General features: G+C 44.4%; 1 protein-coding gene and 1 non-coding gene across 2 annotated transcripts in view; both read left to right on the plus strand.

Moving 5' to 3' along the window:
• The window catches only part of LOC145393692 (zwei Ig domain protein zig-8-like), a 37178-nt gene that overhangs the window by 3638 nt on the left and 11040 nt on the right, over nt 1-22500 (plus strand). Inside the window, exon 3 of the mRNA XM_080267739.1 lies at nt 19048-19258. Within this exon, the coding sequence (XP_080123865.1) occupies nt 19048-19258 (211 nt within the window). The remainder of the gene's footprint in view (nt 1-19047; nt 19259-22500) is intronic.
• On the plus strand, nt 8012-8130 carry LOC145393920 (5S ribosomal RNA). The gene has a single exon (XR_013896272.1). It is a non-coding gene; the product is annotated as a 5S ribosomal RNA (ribosomal RNA).

Here is a 22500-nt window from a genome sequence, read left to right on the forward strand (position 1 = left end):
AGATGGATAGACAGATAGATACATAAATAGATAGGTGGAGAGGTAGACACACCGATAGATAAATAGATAGATAGACAGTCCCCCCAATACCCTTGACCAATATAGTGTGCTTCACCTTCGTATATATTTGCATATATTGGGTTACTCTCCTGGTTGGACCTAGATTTATAAACAGACTTAACATCTATTAATTCTAGAGGTGTATGTATTGGTCTGTTTATTTCTGTGTAGTATCTGTCTGTGTCTGTCTTTCTGTTTTGTGTCTGTCTGTCTCTGTCTGTGTATTTATCAACTTGTATAGATTCCTCTTGCAAATATTAGTTCCATTATTATTATTATTATTATTATTATTATTATTATTATTATTATTATTTTACTGTTATTTTGCTTTTGTTATTAGTTTTGTTTATTTTTGGAAGAATTTTCGCGTGAGATCTGCACAATACTTTCCTTGTATAAATGAATGGCCAGAGTTAGCGGCCGTAGCTCCAGGTGTATCGGAATGTAAACCCGGTGGACTGCAGGATGAAGTTGCCCCTCTCCTGCAGCCCACCATCCTCCTTTGGGAAGATAGGCAGGGAGATGGGGGAAGTTTGTATAACCAGGCAGCTCCACCGCCCTGTTAAGTCGGTGCCACCACATGAAGGCGCCCCTCTACAGCACAGATCGTAGTTTTAAAAATAGTATAGTCAAATGCTGTAGGCCTAACACGCTTTATAGACCCAGGACGAACGAGGGACTAGGCCTATTCTTCAGTAGTCCAGATCATTTAATATTAAAGCTCTTGTGACTCGCTCAGATGGAAAAAATCGTCTGGAATTGAGAGAGAGAGAGAGAGAGAGAGAGAGAGAGAGAGAGAGAGAGAGACGCATCCATGAGTCGGTAAATTTTAACGAGTCGATCTTAACATACTTGGCAGCGTTTTAATATCAGAAAAAATCCACCCATCTCTCGAATTTGAGTATGTCAGTGCTTTTATCTATTCTCCCCCCCCCCTTTTTTTTTTCTTTGCTAAGCCACTACACTGATATTAACCCAACTATCCTATGACCCCTAGACCCCTACCAACCACACCACCGAGGCGCATCTCAGTCACTACAGAGAATTTTTCAGGGGGGTAGTTATTACTGTACTTGACTCTGATACGTTACTTTCTCCTCGTGACCTTCAGTGTCTCTTAACGTTGTAATAGTTTGGATGTAGTTAGGTGTAGCTTGTGTAGTGTAATTGGTTAGTTAAGTGGTTAGTTTTAATGGACTGTTGATTGTAATATTCAGAATAATACAGTGTTACGAGTTATTGAAGAGCAGGTGAGGAACGGATTTTTTATTTTTTTAATTTTCTTTTATTATTATTATTATTATTTTTTTTTTTTTTAGCAAACTGTACGTCCTAAGTTCGCGGGAATGTTACCCTTAGTTGTGACAGAAACTTGGTGCCGGAGAGGGACGCCTTCACGTGGTGGCACTGGTATAACTGAGCAACTCCTCTGCCTGGTTGTGCAAACGTCCCCCAACTCACTCCCTATAGGCTACTTCAAAAGGAATGCAGGATGACGGCAACCTCAGCCTGCAGTCCACTGGGTTCACGTTCAGAGGAGCCTGGGGTTGCAACTACTACTACTACTACAGAAATTTCATTGTAGATTTATGTATGACTTATCCTCATTATTGTATATGTAGCCTCGGTGGTACTAGGGTCGTGAGAGAGAGAGAGAAGGGGGGGGTCGTCATGGAGAGAGAGGGGGGGGGTCGTCATGGTGGTGGTGTGTGTGCCCTGGTCGTCTCATGTGATGAAGTTGGAGCTCATTAATGCGCATATTATTTGCTCGCTCGTTGACTGGCGTGATTATATGATTGGCGGCTGTGTATACTCTCCACTTACACCCTCACGCCTCTCTCTCTCTCTCTCTCTCTCTCTCTCAGGATTAATATTATACTAGGGATATGCTAGTTTCTCTCTCTGATTTCCATTTTTGATTATTTGGTTGTCCTACAAGTATTTTACCCTGTACATTATAAACAAACTGCGTACTGCCTTGTGAGGTATGCTATTTATGCTAACTTTGTCACTACCGGGAGAGGTATGCTATTTATGCTAACTTTGTCACTGCCGGGAGAGTTATGCTATTTATGCTAACTTTATCACTACCTGGAGAGTTATGCTATTTATGCTAACTTTATCACTACCGGGAGAGGTATGCTATTTATGCTAACTTTGTCACTACCGGGAGAGTTATGCTATTTATACTACCTTTGTCACTGCCGGGAGAGTTATGCTATTTGTTCCAACTTTATCACTACCGGGAGAGTTATGCTATTTATGCTAACTTTATCACTACCGGGAGAGTTTTACTATTTGCGCTAACTTTGTCAGGCGAGTTATGCTATTTATGCCAACTCAGAATTCTGCTATTTATGCTAACTTTATCACTAGCGGGAGAGTTATGCTGTTTTTGCTATCTTTGTCAGTACCGGGTTATATAAAAATACAAATATCCTATAAGCAACTATTAACCCCTTCACTACGAGAGGTGCTGAAGTGTAGTCTGTTTGTATTCATAGGACGAACTGGGTCACTCACACACAGTGGGCTTACTAACACCTTTTCTTTACCGATTTATTCTGGTTCTACTCCTTTACTATATTCTATCTATCTATCTATTGCCAGACGCCTCAATCCCGTTTGGGGTGGCCACAAACAAATCGCCTCCAAGTCGCCCTGTCCCCCGCCATTTCACTACCCTGCTCCCAACTCACACCCCCCTCTCTCATATACCTCTCCACCCCATCCCTCCATCTCATCCTCGGTCTCCCCCTCCCTCTTCCACCCTCCACCTCACTCACATACACTCTCTTCGTCAGTCTTTCACCCTCCATCCTCTCCACATGGCCAAACCACCTCAGTGTGTTCCTCACAACGCTTCCTATCACATCCACATCAACACCACAACGCTCCTTTATATCCTCATTCGTCAGCCTGTCTCTCCACGTGACTCCACAAGCTCCTCTTAAATAACTCATTTCCACTGCTCTCACTCTTGACTTGTGTCCTTCCAACAACGTCCAAGCTTCACTTCCGTACGTTAGAGTTGGTATCACAATACTGTCATGTAGTAACTTTTTTACTTCCATGCTCACTTCCCTGTTTCTTATCACTGCTTTCAAGGAACCAGCAACCTTTCTTCCCTGCTGTACCCTTTCAAGCACTTCACCCTCCAAACCTCCATCCTTACTCATCACACTACCCAAATACTTAAACGTACTCACATTTTCCAATTCCTCACCATCCAACCTCGCTATACATTCACTGACTTCACCTCTCTCAAAGACCATCACTTTACTCTTCCCTACATTCACCTTTAGGTTCCGTTTCTTACACACTCTCTCAAACTCATCCACCAAGCCTTGCAGCTCCCCTTCATCTTCACTCAACAACACAGTATCATCTGCAAACAACAGTACAGGGAGTTTCCAAACACTATCCTCTCTCACCAGGGCCACTCCAACATCCACTACCCTACCTTGTACCTCTTTTATTACCCCATCCATGTACAGATTGAACAACCATGGAGACATGACACATCCCTGTTTCAAACCAACTTTCAAAGAGAAAAATTCACTTAGTTCACCATCCACACGCACTGCAGCCTTAGCACCATCATACATACTCTTCACAGCATTCAACAACTTCCCATCTACTCCATATATTCTTAACACTTTCCACAATCCTTGTCTATCCACCCTGTCATATGCTTTCTCCAAATCCATGAAAGCCGCATACAACTTCTTTCCCTTCTCTAGAAACTTTTCCACTAAAGATCTAAGAATGAATATCTGATCTACACAACCTCTTCCCTTCCTAAAGCCTCCCTGTTCTTCTCCAACTAATTTCTCTGTTCTTTCTCTAACTCTGTCTATAAGTATCCTACCATACACTTTTCCTATTATACTAAGAAGACAAATGCCCCTATGATTACCACACACTTCTTTTTCCCCTTTTCCTTTGTACAAGGGAATAATTATACCTGACTTCCAATCCTCCGGGACTCTACCTTCCTCCCAGGCCAATCTGCACATCTTCCACATCCATTCTACTACTATCTCTCCCCCATGCTTCAGCATCTCACCACACACTCCATCAATTCCTGGGGCTTTCCCCGATTTAACTTTCTTCATTGCTTCCACAACCTCTATCCTACTGATTTCTACCTGTCTTCTCACCTCCCTCCTTCTCCCAGCCATTCCCCAGCCACTTATACTCGCATTACTTCCATCCTCTACGTTCAACAATTCCTTAAAGTGTTCTCTCCATCTGCTCACTTTTTCTCCCTTCTCCACTAGTAATCTACCATGTTTATCTTTCACTCCCCTGCTAACTTCACTTCCACCCTGTCTTACTCTTTTCACTTCTCTCCAGAACATTTTCTTACAGTCCCTCCACTTTACACTCAAATTCCTTCCAAATTCCTCATCCACTCTCTTCTTACTCTCTCTTACTAATCTTTTCACCTCTCTCTTCCTTTCCACATATAACTCTCTCTTCTGCCTCTCAACTTCTTCCACGCCCCTATTTCTCATCCATTCATTGTATGCTTTCTTCTTTTGTGCCACAGCCTGTTTCACCTCTTCAGTCCACCACGCTGTTCCTTGCACCCCCCTCCGTCTTCTCTTCCTTCCACACACCACATCACATGCTGCACATATTTCTTCTGTAAATATCTTACACACACCTTCCACGTCTCCCATCTGCTCCAATTCATATTTGCCCAATCGTTCCTCCACTTCTCTCTTATACTCTGCCTTTTTCTCATCCTCTTGTAACCTTTCCACTCTCCTTGCAACTACTCCTTCCTCTTGTCTTTCCCTTCTTCTATTCCTCCATCTTACTTGCATTCTAATTCTGGCCACCACCAAGTAGTGGTCAGAAAGGCCACTCCCCCAACCTCTATAAACTCTTGCATATTCTTGTTTGTTATTCATGCCATCTATGTCAATATTGAAAAGACATAAAAGGCAAACCAGGGGATATTTTTGAGTAGTTCTGAAAATAAATCGCTAAGGAACAGGTGTTAGGGAGCCTTCTTGTCCCACAGAATACGGGCCTCCTAAGTCATGGTTGCATAGAATTTAATAAACCTTAATTATGAGGTAGGGATGAGTCTCCTTGGTTACTAGACAAATCAACCCTCCAGTTAGAAAAAAATGTGTCAGTAGCAAAGAAAATAATAATAATAACAATCGTACTGAATAAATTAATAGTATGCATTATGGTAGAGATTATTAAGGTGCACCAGACAGCCTAAATCGCTAAAGAGGAAGTGTTAGGGAGCTTCCTGTACCGCTAGAAGCAGCTCTAAGTCAGGTAGCGTAAGGCGAAAATCGTATTAGAGAGAGAGAGCCCGCCAGTATCCTAACATCAAAGGAATTTAGTCCACTTATGTAACCCCTGACGTGTGTGTGTGTGTGTGTGTGTGTGTGTTTGTGTGTGTTTTATGTAAATGGGTATACGTACTCTGTGTGTGTGTGTGTGTGTGTGTGTGTGTGTGTGTGTGTGTGTGTGCGCATCTCCTCAGGCTCCTTCATGCTCTTATCAGTAATGGAACTACTTCTTCGCCTCTAGATATCTCCATACTCCTTCACTCTCAGCTTGCATAGGGGAGCTGGTGGCCAAGTGGTAGAGTGTTGGACTGCTGTTTGAACGGACCTGAGATCAAACCCAATTTAGGGATAAAAATAAGTTAGGGGTGTTAGTGGTTGAGGCAGCTCCGGTATGTATTCATTGTGGAATTGGTTGTTAGTGCCCAAATGGTGACAAGAGAAGGTATATTACGAAACCTGTTGCGCGCTGGGGGAGTGTCGTACCTCGGGATTGAACTGTTCTAAGATGAAAAATACTTGTGTTCGTAAGATGCATAGATAGACGGATGGATGGATGGATAAATAGATAGGAGAGAGAGAGAGAGAGAGAGAGAGAGAGAGAGAGTTTCTCCTTCATTGCTCGTCATAAACACACAGCAGGACCGCCTTCAGAAAGTGTTGCGACGGAAGTGTGTGTATGTGTGTGTGTGTGTGTGTGTGAGAGAGAGAGAGAGAGAGAAAGAGAGAAAGAGACGGTGGGGAGTGGAAAAGTTGGCAGAAGAGATTTACTCGTGCTCGACAACACTAATTGACATTGGAAAGACTGTGGTGTGGAATGAAGAGAGAGAGAGAGAGAGAGAGACTCGAATCACAGTACGTAGTCACTGATTGTTTGTTCAGTTGTATAAACAGGACTGGTTAATATACTACACCATAATATTACACTTATACCTATTTATTTTTTCTCTGGCACAAGACGAATTTACTCCTCACAAGGAAGTCTGCCATGACCTGAGGATTAAGGCGCCATAGTATCATAATTTTCCCCTTAGATAAATGGTTTCGTTAATTATCTGTAAGTCTCTTCGGTATTACCTGTCATCCCTGTGTTACCTGGCTGGATGGGATTAATTAGCTGGCGTAATAATCAAATCTGTTATTACCTGTGTCTGGTGCGGTAAAGGCTTTTTTTTTTTATATACATTATTAAAGGTGCCTCATTGTGATTACTAATGGAGAGAGAGAGAGAGAGAGAGAGAGAGAGAAAAGCAAACCCCTCCAATTAAAAAAAAACTCTAAGGTGAAAACAAACCCGTCCAATTATAATAACTCGCATCTAAAAATAAACACGTCATTATCCTAAACGGGTTAATGAATCACGTCCATCGGGTAGCCTGGCTCAATGTGATTAATTAAACAGAGTAATAATCTAATCTGCTATATAATTAAGTCAAAGGGGTGGTGGCAGTGGTGGCAGTGGGGGAAGAGCAGTGGTGGAAGAGCAGTGGTGGCAGTGGTGGAAGTAGCCGCGAGTCCAGCTGCTTACCGCCCTCCTAAACTCAACTCATTACAAAGTCCGATTTCTGAGGCCCAGACTTTGACCTAAACTCTGTGCCCCCCCAACCCCCCTGCCAGTACTTATGGAGATGGGGATGGTGGGGGGGAAAGGAGGGAGGAAACAGGGGAAGAGAGGGAGGGAAGACACAGGGGAAGGAGAGAAAAGAGGGAAGGGAGAGGAGAAAAGGGAGGGATGATACCGTGTAGCGGTGAAGGAAAGGAAAGAGGGAAGAGGTGAGACAGAAATGGAAAGAGGGAGTAGGGAGTGAAATAGGGAAGGGAGAGAAGGAAGGAGTAGGAGAAGAGAAGAAAAACAAGATAATAACAACAACAATAACCAACAACAACAATAATAATAATAATAATAATAATAATAATAAAATCAAATTCGGCCAGATAAATTTGCAATGGATGGAGCTGTTTATCCTATGGAAAATAGTGTTCTTATCTTATCGTTCATCGTTATGGGAAGGGGAGGGAACTGGGTTTGGGAAATTACTTATCGTACATCGCTATGGGGAGGGGACTGGCGTGAAAAATAATGCATTGTACTGAGATCGGGACATAACCACTGATTCTGAACTTAATCGGTGGATGTCAGTAATGGGGCGGAGTCACGCGGCGCCCGAGACCTCTAGATCAACTGTCGAACCATATACAGCCATATGAAACGACGTGTTGACAGCATCCACTTAAATGACCGCCACGATTGGGCTTCGAACCCTAGTCTTGGCGTACATGAAGATCCATGGACGAATCTGTAGCCACCGAGCCGCCAACAGATAATTATCGCCGTCATCATCATCACCATCACGATCAGCATCATCCATTTTAAGTTTACCACCACCACCACCACCACCACCACCATCATCATCATCATCATCATCATCATCATCATCATCATCCACTGCTGAACAAATGTCTCCCCAGTTATCATCATGGATCTTGTAACTGTGTCAATCTCTGTCATGTTTTGTCTGGAAACTTCTCAATCTCGTCTCTCCATCTCCTGTTTGGCCTTTTTTTCTTGTGCTTTCCGTCTCTGTTAGTGCATCCGGCATTGTTTGCGCAACCGAACATTCGTAAATCATCGATGCAACGGCCATACCACGTTGAGTACACCGCTTCCCGTCCGATCAGCGAAGTTAAGCAACGTTGGGTCTGGTTAGTACTTGGATGGGTGACCGCCTGGGAACACCAGATGCTGTTGACATCCCTACGTGTCAAGTGGGGTTGGTGGAGGATTAGTGCCCCTCCCTGTAAAACAATTAACTCTAAGCCCTTGGCCACCCCGTCTGGGATACATGGCGTCTGGCAATGAATGAATGAATATGAATGAAAAGAATAAGAACATTCGTAGTGACAAACGAAAATTTTACTTCACACTTTTTTGTCGACATGGAGAGATAAAGAGGTCGACGTGACGGGTAGTGAAGGTAGACAGAGAGGAAGTGACAGAGCAGATGAACTCCCCTGCTAATCAGATGAGTCCAGCTTTGCCCTGAAAACGAGGGTACAAACGAGACGCCCCGAGACAGGAGAGAGAGCAGGGAGGACCAACAAAGAGAGCAGAGGGGGACGGTAGAGAGGGACGGTAGAAAGAGAGCAGAGAGGGACGGTAGAAAAGTAGAGAGCCAGCAGAGACAGCAGGGAGGGATGGCAAAGAGAGCTGAGAAGGACGGCGGAGAGAGCAAAGGGGGACGGTAGAGAGGGCAAGGAAAGCCGGCAGGGAGAACAGAGAGGGTCAGTAGAGAGTGCAGAGAAGTCCAGCAGAGAAAGCAGAAAGGGACAGCAGAGGGAGCAGAGAAGGCCAGCAGAGAGAGCGGAGAAGACTAGCAGAGAGAGCAGAGAAGGCCAGCAGAGAGTGTGGAGCAAGTGCAGTGGGGCGGAAGCAACAGTTTGGGTCTAGTAGTTGTGTTGCCCTCCACACTACCCTGGCTCCACTAAGCACTCCTTAACACAATTACTTTTTTATATCTTTCTTCCCTTTTTTAATGTCATTCTTGATTTTGTGTGTAATTCTTGCTTTTTTTTTTAAATGTAGTTCTTGCTACCCATAGACGATGCTGACCTACTTTCAGAGACATCCCTCCCTGTATACTCTATAAGAAAAAATATTTTCTGTTTTTACTCTAATTTCGGCCAGAGTTATATCCTTTCGTGGCTTATTTCACGTAGCTCAGAGACAGAACGAAGATATTGCTACGGCTGTACTGTACGTCGTTCTCATGGCACTTCTTGGTGACTAGCATCATTTTCTAGTGTTAAAATCTTGTCACAGCTCATTATTCAGGAGGGAGAGATGGCGGTTCTAGGCCAGGTTAAAGTAAAAGGAGTATAGCTGACTGGAAATTATGTCTGACATGTGTATTTTCTCCAGTACACCATAGCATTTACTCGTATATCCTTTTAATATCGATTTAATTTGCACCTGTGACATACGATAGGATATTGAGGTGTCATAGCCAGAATAAATCGCTTAGGAAGAGGTGTTGCGAAGAAGTCTCCTGTTGCCAGAGGGATGATTTTTCTCAGGACCATGACGTTATTCTTGTTTTGAACATCCTGTGTCAAATAATTTCATGTAGCGTCAGTTAAATACGCTATAGGGAAAGGGTTAATCAGGTGTGTATGTGCCCCCGACTCCCCGTAAAGAGAGAGAGAGAGAGAGAGGGGGGGGGGACGCACACGCGTCATGTTGCTCTCAGGGAAGTGCGTCGTAAAGGCTTGAGCAGTGTTGTTCTTGTCTGGTGCTTGCCCTACGCTTGATTCTCTCTCTCTCTCTCTCTCTCTCACACACACACACACACACACACACACACACACACACACACACACACACACACACACACACACACACACACACACACACACACACACACACACACACACACACACACACACACACACACACACACACACCAGACTCACTAGTACCATTAAGGGACTCCAAGCCGTTAAAAATGTATTAATAGTAGTAGTTGTAATTATAGTAGTAGCTGTAATAATATTAATAATAATAATCCATCCATCCATCCATCATCTAATCCTATGTTGCCCCATGAGGAGCGTAGGAGCCCGGGGCTAGGAAAGTTGGTCCTGGCATTTAAGATGAGAGTGACCAGTCTCACTCATCCCTGAGTGGCATTTCGGGAGCAATAAACCCCAACCACCCATTTGGATATAAACCTTCACCGGCTCAAACCGACTGGAGCACCTTTATTACCCACTAAACCAACAGGAGCCAAAATTTGGTTATATGGTTACCACCCAGCGTAGTAAATGGTTTCCTGGTGTACAGAAAACCATTTGGCTTGTCACTCAGTGTAGAGTCACCCACAGGCAGAAGGAAGAGGAAAGAATGAAGGAAAGACACAAGAGAGAGTATAAAGTCACCCATAGGCAGAAGAAAGAGGAAAGAATGAAGGAAAGAAAGACAGAAGAGGATGGATGGAAAGAAGGATGGAGGAGAGGAAAGGGCAGACACCCAAGAGCAGCACTACATCAAGTGAGTGGATGGTGAGCTCCCCCACCTACCACAAATAATAATAATAATAATAATAATAATAATAATCACACAACACCCAGCATCAGCCATGGGGAGGTGGGGGGGACCTTGTTTAACCCATTCAGTGCGAGAGGCCTTTCCTAAATCGAGAAAAGGTGTTTGGGGACTTCGAGACAAGTGTAAAAAGACACCATTATATTGACGGGATTTACTGATTGGCGTGGTGCTGGAGAGGGGCGCCTTCATGCGGTGGCACTGATATAAATGAGGGGGAGAGGGGAGCTCACTGGGTATGCAAACGTCCATTAACCCCCCTCTCTATCCCCCGAAAGGAAGATGGCAGACTGCAAAAAGAGGAGGGAGAATTTCAGCTCCACTTCACCAACGACAGCGCTTTTTCTTGACCTTCAGTTGAATAAAATCGTCTGGCGGGAAAGAGAATATACCGAAATATTTATGTGACGTCCAGCTCAATAGTTAGTTAATGGAGGTAATTGCGAACCCTTTCTTTACGACAGTCCCCTCCCCCCCGAGCTGTATAAAAAAGAAAAAAAAAGTTGGAACAAGAACGAAATCTAAGGGAAAAAAGCGCCGTCGTACAAAAAAAAGCAGACCCGGAAGCCGAGAGAGAGAGAGAGAGAGAGAGAGAGAGAGAGAGAAGAAAAAATGCTAATATTCTGTGTAAGGTGACTTGAGAGAGGTTTGGGGCGAGAGTGTGAACTTGGGTTAAATGGGGGGGAGTGCCAAATGAGGTGCCAAATGAAGGCGGCTGGTGTGAGTGTGCCAGGGGGGACTTTAAAGTTAATGGCGCGCCGCTGCTACTAACCTGTTGGCCTGGCTTGGCTTGGCTTGAGTTTTCTTGGTTTGGCTTGGGTTGTCTTGGTTTGGCTTGACTTGGCTTGGGTTGTCTTGGTTTGGCCTGACTTGGGTTGGGTTCTCCTGGCTTGGTTTGGATTGGGTTCTCTTTGGTTGACTTGGCTTGGCTTGGGTCCTCCTGGCTTGGCTTGACCTGGGTTCTCATGTTGTGTCCCCATGCCTTGTTTTTCTTAGTATTTTTTATTTATTGATTTATTTGGTAAACCCGGTGGACTGCAGATTGGACACACTCTTCTCCTGCAGTCCACCATCCGCCTGTTGGGGGATAGGGAGAAAGCACAAGGACCATTGTATCACCGGCAGCTCCACCACCCAGCTATGGCGGTGCTACCACATGAAGGCATTCCTTTTGAGCCCAGTTTTGAAGTTAGGAAGGATGTTTAGTAGAACATTTCATTAGTAGTAGTAGTAGTAGTAGTAGTAGCAGCAGCAGCAGCAGTAGCAGTAGTAGTAATAGTAGTAGTAAGCCCTTATTTAACCCTTATATTTGGGAAAGTCTCCCTTAAGACTAATAAAATAGCAAAGTGGACGGAATTAATGGGGTGACTCAGCTAATCTGTTGTCTTGTGCCGTCCCCTCGTCTGGATTACGCTCTTTTTAAAAGCTTAAGCTCTTTACGGTTCACCTCTTGCTTCTTTACTGCTCGCTCGCTCTCTCTCTCTCTCTCTCTCTCTCTCTCTCATCATAACGCTATAGTGGTAATATATTGGATGATTTTTCCTGTGTACAGGACAGGTTTCTCTCTTCATTCTGACTTGCCGTACGTTCTTGGTATAGATTAAAAGCATCTATTTGCCCGAGTGCCAGGGGGTTAACTCATCCTCTTCAGGCTCACAGTTGGGGCGGAGGGACGTTGGTTACAAGATTGTGACAATGTGAGGCAACTTTTACCTGGTCGTGGTGTAGTGGTATGCTGCCTGACTCTCTCCTTAGAGTCCCGGGTTCGATTCCCGGCCTAGTGGTAATATATTGGATGGATCTTTTCTTCCTTCCTTTCTGTGACGCTTTTCTCCTTCTTCCATTACTGTGACGCTTTTCTCCATCGTCCCTTACTGTGACGCTTTTCTCCTTCTTCCCTTACTGTGACGCATTTTTTCTTCCCTTACTGTAACACTGTTCTCCATTCCTTACTGTGACGCATTTCCATTCCTTTTACCCTGCTGTTCAAGACCTAAGAACATTCCCCAGCGCTAGAACATTCCCCGCTGTGTCGTTTTCTCAGTGAAGAAATAATAACTACTTCCACACACGATCGGCCCAATTGCCCCTATCATGCTCCTTCTAATGGGGTGCTGGTCCTGACGCTAATATTAACCAAAGGGAAGACTGGTAACTAAAGGGAAGACTGGTAACCAAAGGGAAGACTGGTAACCAAAGGGAAGACTCGTAACCAAAGGGAAGACTCGTAACCAAAAGGAAGACTCGTAACCAAAGGGAAGACTCGTAACCAAAGGGAAGACTCGTGACCAAAGGGAAGACTCGTGACCAAAGGGAAGACTCCAAAGGGAAGATTCGTACCCAAGAGTCAGCAAGGTTATATACTTACATTAAATCATGTAATATCTATCATGCCTCTTATATGCCCCGTTATAATTTATCCTCCAGTTATTTCCACCCATCAAGGCCAGCAAATATAAATAAACAAACCGAGGTAATAATGTGTGTGTGTGTGTGTGTGTGTGTGTGTGTGTGTGTGTGTGTGTGTGTGTGTGTGTGTGTAAGAATAAAATAACAAACGCTATGGTAGTCAAGGTGGTAAATATATTAAGGTGATGATTGGATACCGGCACCAATTTATCTCCAAACTTGTGGCGTAACTGCAGGTCACACGAGTTACGCAGGAAACGGAAGCATAGTTAGTTATTATCCTCTCTCTCTCTCTCTCTCTCTCTCTCTCTGTATCGCACTAGCAGTCTCTGTGTCATCTGTCCGTGTCGGAGGCAGAGAGAGAGAGAGAGAGACTGCGTTTACTCTTTGTGTTTAGTGCCCAGGTAAGGCGGTAATAAAGCGTGGGCAGGTGAAAGATGCTCACCTGGGAAGAAGAGGAAAGATAAGATGCTGAGGCGAGAGAGAGAACATGCTCCTCTCTCCATCTTCCTCTTCCTGCTCTATTCCTAAGGGTCATCTTGTGGACTTAGGAGGCTCCCAAACACCTACTCCTTAGCGATTCATTTTGCACGTAATATTTTTTTGTGTCATTATATATTCTTCATGTAAATCGTTCTCAAATGTTAACTTGGATGAACTTCAGACTCCTCAGTGAATACTTTGGCCAACTTGCTGTTTTGCTGTCCTTGTACTGAAGTCAAAGAAGTAGGTGGTAACTCTTGATGGAGGTAACTCTTGATTGGGTAATTGTTGGTGGGAGTAAATCTTCATGGGGTAGCTCTTGATGGTGTTAACTCTTGATGCGGTACTCTTTCTTCTCTCTCTGTCACTTTCTTTGCCCATTTTTTGTATCCCCTCCTTTCTCTTTATCAGTCTGTTTACCAATTTTTGTGTATGTGTCTGTCTGTTTGTAATGTCTGTATGTCAGTCAGTGAGTGTCTATCCATATCTATCCATCTATCTATTTCCATATAATATCTCTAAATCTAACCTACCATATAACAAAGCCTCGAGAGAACCAATAGGCCTGATGTTGTTTTCTCTCCTTTGTACTCCTTTGTATTCCTTTGTACTGTGGCCTACGAGTTTAGTTTGTAAGACGCCATATGGACCCGGGTAGCAAGACGCCGTGTTTCGCCGTCACAATTATCATACACTAAGCAGTTTTATGAGAATCGTCCCTCAGCCTCAGCCACGTGCAAATTTTCTCCTCCCGTTTCCTGCCTGACTTCGATATACGACGATTTATCCTCACAATTCACCCGACGATGAAGGCCCATCATAGCGTCATATACATTAGTAGTAGTAGTAGTAGTAGTGGTAGTAGTAGTAGCAGTTGTAGTAGTTGCAACCCCAAGCCACCATTCTCCGTTAGAGGGATAGGGAAGGAATTTGGTGTCGCTCGTATAATCGGGCAGTGGAGTCACCGGGTTATATCAGTGCCACCACGTGAAGGCGTCCCTCCCCCAGCACCACGGGCAAAAGTAAACGATGGTAAATTTAGGTGCATCTTCCTGCCTGCGCCTCTCTCCCCCTCTTTCCCCCTCACCCCCACACCTGGAGTCTGGAGCCTCGTCAGCGCTTGTAGGGGTTCATTTCGTCCCGCCTGGAAGTTCTGGATCCTGGAAGTGGCGTGGGCTGGACTCAGAGGCTCGTTTTCTCGTCGGCTGTGGAAGGTCCCTAACACCTCTTTCTTAACGATTTATTTTTCGATAAGGGTGGTTAATATCCTTGTGTACGTCATTCATGCAGAGTAAGGCGATATTGGAAGGATTTATATAACACAGAAGAGGATAGTAAGGTGCAGTAAACAAAATAAATCGCTTTGGAAAAGGTGTTAGGGAACTTTCTTAACCGACCAGATTACGCGCCACAGTCTTTCCAAGGGACGTCCTTTCGTCAGCTTAAGAGGATTTCTGATACCTCTTCTTTAGCGATTTGTTCTGCTCAGTTGACCTTACTATGCTCTTGTTTGTTATATCTGCCTTTTTTATGTAGACAGATTGTTTAAATATCATCATCATCATCATCATCATTATTCTGGTCCTTTGTTTGCCAAAAGATGAGGTGAGGTAGAATTCAGAAACAAGAAAAGAGGGAAAAAAAATACAAACATAGGCGTATCCACAATATGCCCAGTAAATGGAGCACAGAATCGTCCCACAAATAACAGACCTACAACTAAATATTAACGTGAAGGAAAGTGTGTGTGAGAGCATCTTAAGCTGACGATATTTGTGTATCTATCTGCCTGTTGTCTGACCCTGGATCCTGAGAGGGGAGGCCCAGACGAGAATAAGGGGCTCAGTCTCTCCTGCCTAGAGTCCCCTGAGCTGAAGAGACTATTGCCTGACGCCGCATTCAGTGAGGGACGGCCTGGCGGAGAATACGCGCCTTCAATTTCTGCCAGAGCCCGCCACGGTGTACTAAGCCTCCCTTTGGTGAGACCCGCATCCAATTGGCCATTCTCGGTCTCTCTCCCTCAGGCCACACGGGCACTGTGAACCTGCTTTTAGCCTTCATAACAGCCTGGTCCACGACGCTTCGCTGGACCATAAGAGCTTTGAACTCTCCGGGGGTCCCTCGTGTCTTTTACCGAAATCTAAAATTCAATATCAGGCTTTACTTTGCTCCTTTGGGGACAGGGGCTTCCTTTACCGTTATTAATTCATCTAAAGGAAACTGGAATAAACTACCCTTCATGGTGCCTGTTGTTCCCGAAAAGGATCGATCGCTTCACCACAAGGTCTTCCGTAAATAAAGTTGCCTGATTGTTGCAAGAAGGAACATGCAGAACGAGAAGGTACAGCCACACCCCACAGCAGGACACTGTGAAACCTAAAAGCTCACCGCAAACGCAAGTACGACCGTAGGAAGCCCAAAAACGATGTCGTAAAAAGAGCATTGCTAGGCTTAAAACCGTTTTCTGCCTTCGTGCCTATAGTCCACTCATTGTATGCTGTGAAGTAAGAAAAGGAAGTCCTGCATCAACTTATTCCCATTAACTCTTTAAAAATCTCCCCTAAGTTTACTAAAATCGCGTGGCAGTAGAAGGAATAAAAACAAATGCCCCCCGTCCTGGCTAAACTAATTCCTAACCCCTCAAACTTCAAAACCTCCAAATTGGCTAAAATTGCACGGTTGTAGCAAGTCTTAAAAACAAACGCCCTCTAACACAGCAGGTCATAATAACAACGTGTTCCCCAGAGCTTCCCCCGTGCCACCTAAGAGCTTTGAACTCTGCAGGCGGCCCCCCATTGCTTTTACGGCCATCTGAAATCCAATATCCCCAGCTACTTTTTAAGGATGGAGCCCGGCCCAGTTCTCGACCCCTCGCCAAGAGCTTCCTGGTAAGAGCTGAGAGCCTCCGTCAGCGATGTAGGGGGTAACTCTTGATGTGGGTAACTCATGATGGGCGTACTCTTTCGTTTCTCTCTCTCTCATTATTTGTCTCTCTTTTTCCGTCCCCCCACCTCTGTCTTTATCTGTCTATCCATCTGCCTCAGTGCATCTGTCTATCAATCTATAAGTCTCTTCATCCATCTGTATCTGTCTATCTATCTTAATTTATATATACCTCTATCTATCTATCTATCCCAGTAAGTCTTCCTATCAGTCAGTCATCCCATATATATCTATAGCTATCCATCTATCAATCAATCTATATATGTTCTTTTCAGTCAGTAGCCATATCCATACCTATCCATTGTCAGTCAGTCTATCTGTCTATCTGTCTGTCTGTCTGTCTATCTAAGAGCCTGGTTCAGCGCAGTAGGGGGGTCAGTAACTCTTGCTGGGAGTACTCTTGCCCATTTCCTTCCTTATGGACGCTGACTCACTTGTTAGTTTAATGTGACTCTCTCTCTCTCTCTCTCTCAGCATAGTTCCTCATTCAGACATTGTAATTATTTTTGTCAATTTATTCCGCTGCTACGCCATTTCATTCAGCTTACGGGAATTTCCTCGTCGTAATGAAGGGGTTAAGGTAGGATGCATTTAATCCCCGCAATTTAGAGTCTCTCCTAAGCTGAAGGAAATCGTCTGAAGTTACCACGATAAAAAAAAAAAAAAGAAAGATTAGGTTCTGTGATTAATGGGGTTGATGCTATAGAGTCGGGCGTTAATATACTATCATAAACCCCTTAACAAGAGGAAATACAGAAGGCTTCATCGTAATAGGCCAAAAAATCGTCTGGGAACCTAATGAACCCACGAGAATACAACTGGAGGAGGCGAGAGTGATGGATATCTGGCTCTCTCTCCCTCCAGACGGTTTTATTCAGCTCAGGAAGGATTAATAGTAGTCAAAGAATTACCAATCGCTCAATCTAATCCCTCCTGTTCGATACTCCTACACAGAGTAAAATAATCGATTGGTTGCGTGATCTGGTTTTATTTTACTCTCTCCAGACGATTTTCTTCAGCTCAGGACCTCTCGTAGGGGAGAGCTTAAAGTGTAATATGCCACCTAAATCGTCTGGGAGATCGTCTGGGAATCCACTAAGCCCACGAGAATAGGACTGGAGGAAGCATAAGGGATAAGCGTCAGTCTTAGCAATGGCCGTCATGGGGATTCCAGAATTGAATTTGTCTGGGACGATGTCTGGCAGGGAATGTGTGGCAGGGGGAATATGAGAGAGAGAGAGAGAGAGAGAGAGAGAGAGGGAGAGAGAGAGAGAGGGGGGGGGGATTACAAGGACGAGTAGACCTAAAAAGTTAATATGATCCCTAGCGAGTAGGTTTCATAACTGAAGATAATAGGTACACGTTACTACTTTGAGAGAGAGAGAGAGAGAGAGAGAGAGAGAGAGAGAGAGAGAGAGAGAGAGAATTTCCCACCTTTAGAGGATTTTATTTAAAAGTCCTCCTGTCAAAGGGGTGGTGGTGGTGGAGAGGGACGCCTTCACGTGGTGGCACCGATATGTCTGAGTGACTCCTTTTTGCCCAGGTATAGAATCTCTCAGCTCCCTCCTTATCCCCCAAAAGGAGGCTGGTGGACTGCAGGATGGGGGCAACTTGAGCCTGCAGTCCACCGGGTTCACGTTTCAGATGAACTTGGGGTTACAACAACAACAACAACAACAACAACTACTACTACTACTACTACTACTACAGCTGAGAAAAACCCGTCTGTGGCCAGCAGGAACATAACAGTGCCATCTGAGTTTCGTGAGGGTGTAAACGAACTATTGACCTCGGTGTACGATGACCCCCGGTTCATTAAGGTGTGGAGAAACTTTGTGCAGTTAACAAGGCAGACGAGGTGTGTTTGCACGGGGTATTAGCCAATTGCAAAGATGAAGTTGGCGCCTATTTGAACTGCAGAATGAGCTCGCCAAGACGAATGTAATATGTTAGAGGAAGGCTGCGCGTGCGTGCGTGCGTGCGTGTGTGTGTGTGTGTGTGTGTGTGTGTGTGTGTGTGTGTGTGTGTGTGTGTAAACCTCTGACCAATTAGGATAAAAAAGAAAAGGTTTAATAATTTTTTGTGTGGTAGATGGGGGAGCAACCATCCATTCACCCGCTGCAGTTCCACCTTCAGATGACTGTGCGTTAGGTGACGGACCAAATTGTTTCGTGCATTCCAGAAAACCACTTACTACGTTCAGTGGAAACCATGTAACGAAAAAATGGACGCCTTGTGATTTAGTGTGTCAAGGCTGTCCAACCAGACGTGGCCCGTGTAGGATCAAGACTAAAGGAAGGCTGTTTCTCTCTCTCTCTCTCTCTCTCTCTCTCTCTCTCTCTCTCTCTCTCTCTCTCTCTCTTCTAACTTGATGCCGCCCTTGCGTCAGGAGGAGGCAAGAATCAAACGAAAAGTACATCCCTTACATCCCTTGCTCAGAATGCACACTCTCTCCCCTTCTTTCTTCACTAGGTGTCCTGGATTCGAGGCCGTGACCTACGAATTTTTACGATGGGGCGCAACATATACACAATCAATGATGCACGAAATAGCGAAAGGTCGAGATCAGTTATTTAATTCCTCCTCACGTCATTTTTATTTATTTATTTATTACCAGGTGTCGTGGAGCAGAGTGCGCGACCTGCGAATCCTTAACGATGTGCCACCCCAAGTCCCTGCGCTACAAGGTCCTTCATCAGTCACTTATTTAATCTCTTCTCTTTTCTTCGTCAGGTGTCGTGGATCAGAGGGCGTGACCTACGAATCCTGACGGTGGGTCGCTACACGTACACGACGGACCTGCGCTACGAGGCCCTTCACCAGCGGGGCACGAACCAGTGGACGCTGCGGATCAAGTCAGCGCAGCCACGAGACCAAGGCCTGTACGAGTGTCAGATCAGCACCAAACCCATCATGGCCTTCACGACATACCTGAGGGTGCTGGGTGAGTCAGGGGAGAGTTAGGGGTGGGTGGGTGAGTCAGGGGAGAGTTAGGGGTGGGTGGGTGAGTCAGGGGAGAGTTAGGGGTGGGTGGGTGAGTCAGGGGAGAGTTAGGGGAGGGTGGGTGGGTTAGTCTGGGAAGTCACACACACACACACACACACACACACACACACACACACACACACACACACACACACACACACACACACACACACACACACACACACACACACACGATTCACACAGGACGCGTACCCATCACATAAATTAGCATAAGTTCCGAGCAACAGCCAGAGGTAAAGAAAAGAGATCCATTAAAAAAAAAAAAAAAAAAAGTCCCCCATAATTAAAACTGAATTAGCCCTTTTTCAGGCGCCCCAGTTGGATTAAAAAAAGAAAAAAAGGAGGGGGTCAGATTGAACAGATAAAAGAAAATGGAGGAAAGAAAAAGAGGGGTGTCGAAATGGCGAGAGCGACTTTTTCCCCCATGCATAATGAGTTGGAAAAATACAATGCTGTAAAGGGATCATTGGGGTTTTACGGGACTATTATTTATTTTTTTTTTTTTTGGGGGGGAGAGGGGGATTTTTTTTTTTTTTTTTTTTTTTTTTAACCCTTTGACTGCCAGACGAGCCCTCAGTTAATCGAAAATGTGTGGTTGCAGATGAGATGTGGACGGGATATAATACATTGCCATTTTCATCCGGTGACCTGTGTTTTTACCTTATTCCTGCCATCTCCAGACGATTTCATGAAGCTTAGGAGAGACTTTTTCAGACTGGAGAGAGAGAGAGAGAGAGAGAGAGAGAGAGAGACTTTTATTAGCCCCTTCAGTACTAGAGGCCTTCCTTAAGTTAGCCTCTTCAGCACAGACATTTTTTTTTTTTTTTTAACTTTTATCCGTGGCATCTCCAGACGAAACTGTGCAATGGAGAGCCCCTGAGTAGTGAACGAGTAAAGGAGCACAGTTACGAACAATAATATCAATCTGTTTTCTCTTTTAATCGAGATATTATGAAACTTTTACATAATATTCTGAGAAGGGTGTGAGGCTCCTGGGATTAAATCGATGAGTTTAGAAAGGTATTGCTCACTGTCTCGTTATTTATCGTTCTGAAGTGGAACAGTATTTATTTCCGAAACTGAACATAAAATTCGGAAAATACAGAGAGATACAGAAGAGGAATGAGAGGAAACTGGAAATTGGACGAAATAAAATAATAAAGGAATGAAAGGAAAGGAAAAGGAGAAAATAAAAGGAAAAAATGGGAAGAAATTTTTGAAAACGAAGAGTAGGAGATATGTTAAATAGAAGGAAAGAGCAGAGGAAAGAAATGAAAGAGAGAGCGAGAGGAAGAAGACAGAATTGAGAAGAACAGAAAGAAGTTTAGAAGGAGATGAGAGGGAAGAGAGTGAGAGGAGAGGAGAATTATACCGAATACTTCTCTTTCTCTCTCTCTCTCTCTCTCTCTCTCTCAGACACACACACACACACACACACACACACACACACACACACACACACACACACACACACACACACACACACACACACACACACACACACACACACACACAGATATATGAGCCAGGTCCTTATCACACTTGCCAGCCTCTAAATCTGTGACCACTGTCCTTCCTCTCAGAATCCTCCTTCCTTCCTTCCTTCCCTTTCCCTTCTCCTTCGTCTTCCCTTCCCTTCGTTCCCCTTCTTCTTCTTTTCCCTTCATTCCCCTTCGTCTTCCCTTAGTCTTTCATCCCTACTCTCTCCTTCCAATGCATTCCCTTTCCTTTCCCTTTCTCCTCCCTACACTTCATCCCCTACTTTCCTCCTCCTTTCATTTCCATCCTCCCTGTTCATTACCCCTTCCTTTCACATATGTTCCTTTTCTTTCCATCCTCTCACCTTCCCTTCATCTCTCTCCCCTCCCACTCTCTTTTCCTTGATCCCTCTTCCCTCCCTCTCCTCTTACCTTTCTCCCCTCCCTTCCCTTCATCTCTCTTCCCTCCCTCTTCTTTCGTCCACACCTACCCCTTTTCGTCACTTCTCAACATCCTTTCTCTCTCCTTACCCTGCTTTCCTCCCTTCCCCCTTTCGGTACCCCCTCCCTTCGCCTTCCCTTCATCTCCACCCACACTTTTCTTCACTGTTACCTTCATTTTATTTTATATCCTTTACTCCTCTCTCTTTCTCTCTCTCTCTCTCTCTCACTTCTTCCCTCCCTTCCCCGTTCCTTCATCCTCACCTACCACTTTTCATCACCTTTTCCCCTTCCTACATTACCCTTCCTTTCCTTCCCTTATTTTCCCTTCCTTTCCTTCCTTTATTTTCCCTTCCTTTTCCTTTCCTTTCATTTCCTTCTCTTCCCCATCCATTCTGTTCCCCGTCCTTCTCTTCCCTTCCCTTCCCATCCTACCCTTCCATTCCCTTCCCCTTCCTTCCTTTCCCTTCACTTCATTCTCTCGGCCACTTCCTCTTCTTCAAGTCTCCTACCATTCTCACTTAAAGTGTGTGTGTGTGTGTGTGTGTGTGTGTGTGTGTGTGTGTGTGTGTGTGTGTGTGTGTGTGTGTAATTATTTTTATTATTTTGTTATTTATCCTTCTCTTCTGGAACTATTTTAACTCGACCATTGTGTTATTTATATTTATATATTTATTTATGTATTTATTTATTCTCGTTTTACAAATTCCGGAACAACTCAAAATCTATCCATTGTATATGCATGTATGTATGTATGAATGTATGTATGTATGTATTTATGCATTTTTGTCTGTGTATGTTTTATCAATGTGTATTCATATTTAATGCTGAGAAACTGAAGGCCTTCATTGAGTGTATTCATTCCTGTATTTGTGTGTGTGTAAACGAATGAACTTTTTCTCAGAAGTTTGAGAGAGAGAGAGAGAGAGAGACACCGGAACGAACATATAAATACATGCGGAGAGAGACAGACAGACAGACAGACAGACAGACAGCGACAGAATCAGAGCGACAGAAACTGCAGTACATCGAGACAGACAGACACAGAAGCAAACACTCAGAGAAATACACGTTTATCCCTTACACAACCCCAGCCTAACAATAACATTTAGGACAGGCTGGGACAAATGCTTAAGCCCACACATCAAGGTATAAATAAGAGGGAGATATATATGGCGAGATTCACATGGCGTCCCCTAGACCGTCATCGTATAAATTCAGCGCCAAAACACATAAAGGAAGCAGTGACATTAGCATGGAA

The sequence above is a fragment of the Coenobita brevimanus genome, chromosome 25 (genome assembly GCF_032717465.1).
Source record: "Coenobita brevimanus isolate Jiangsu-jjx chromosome 25, ASM3271746v2, whole genome shotgun sequence".
In the NCBI taxonomy this organism is placed as follows: Eukaryota; Metazoa; Arthropoda; class Malacostraca; order Decapoda; family Coenobitidae; genus Coenobita; species Coenobita brevimanus.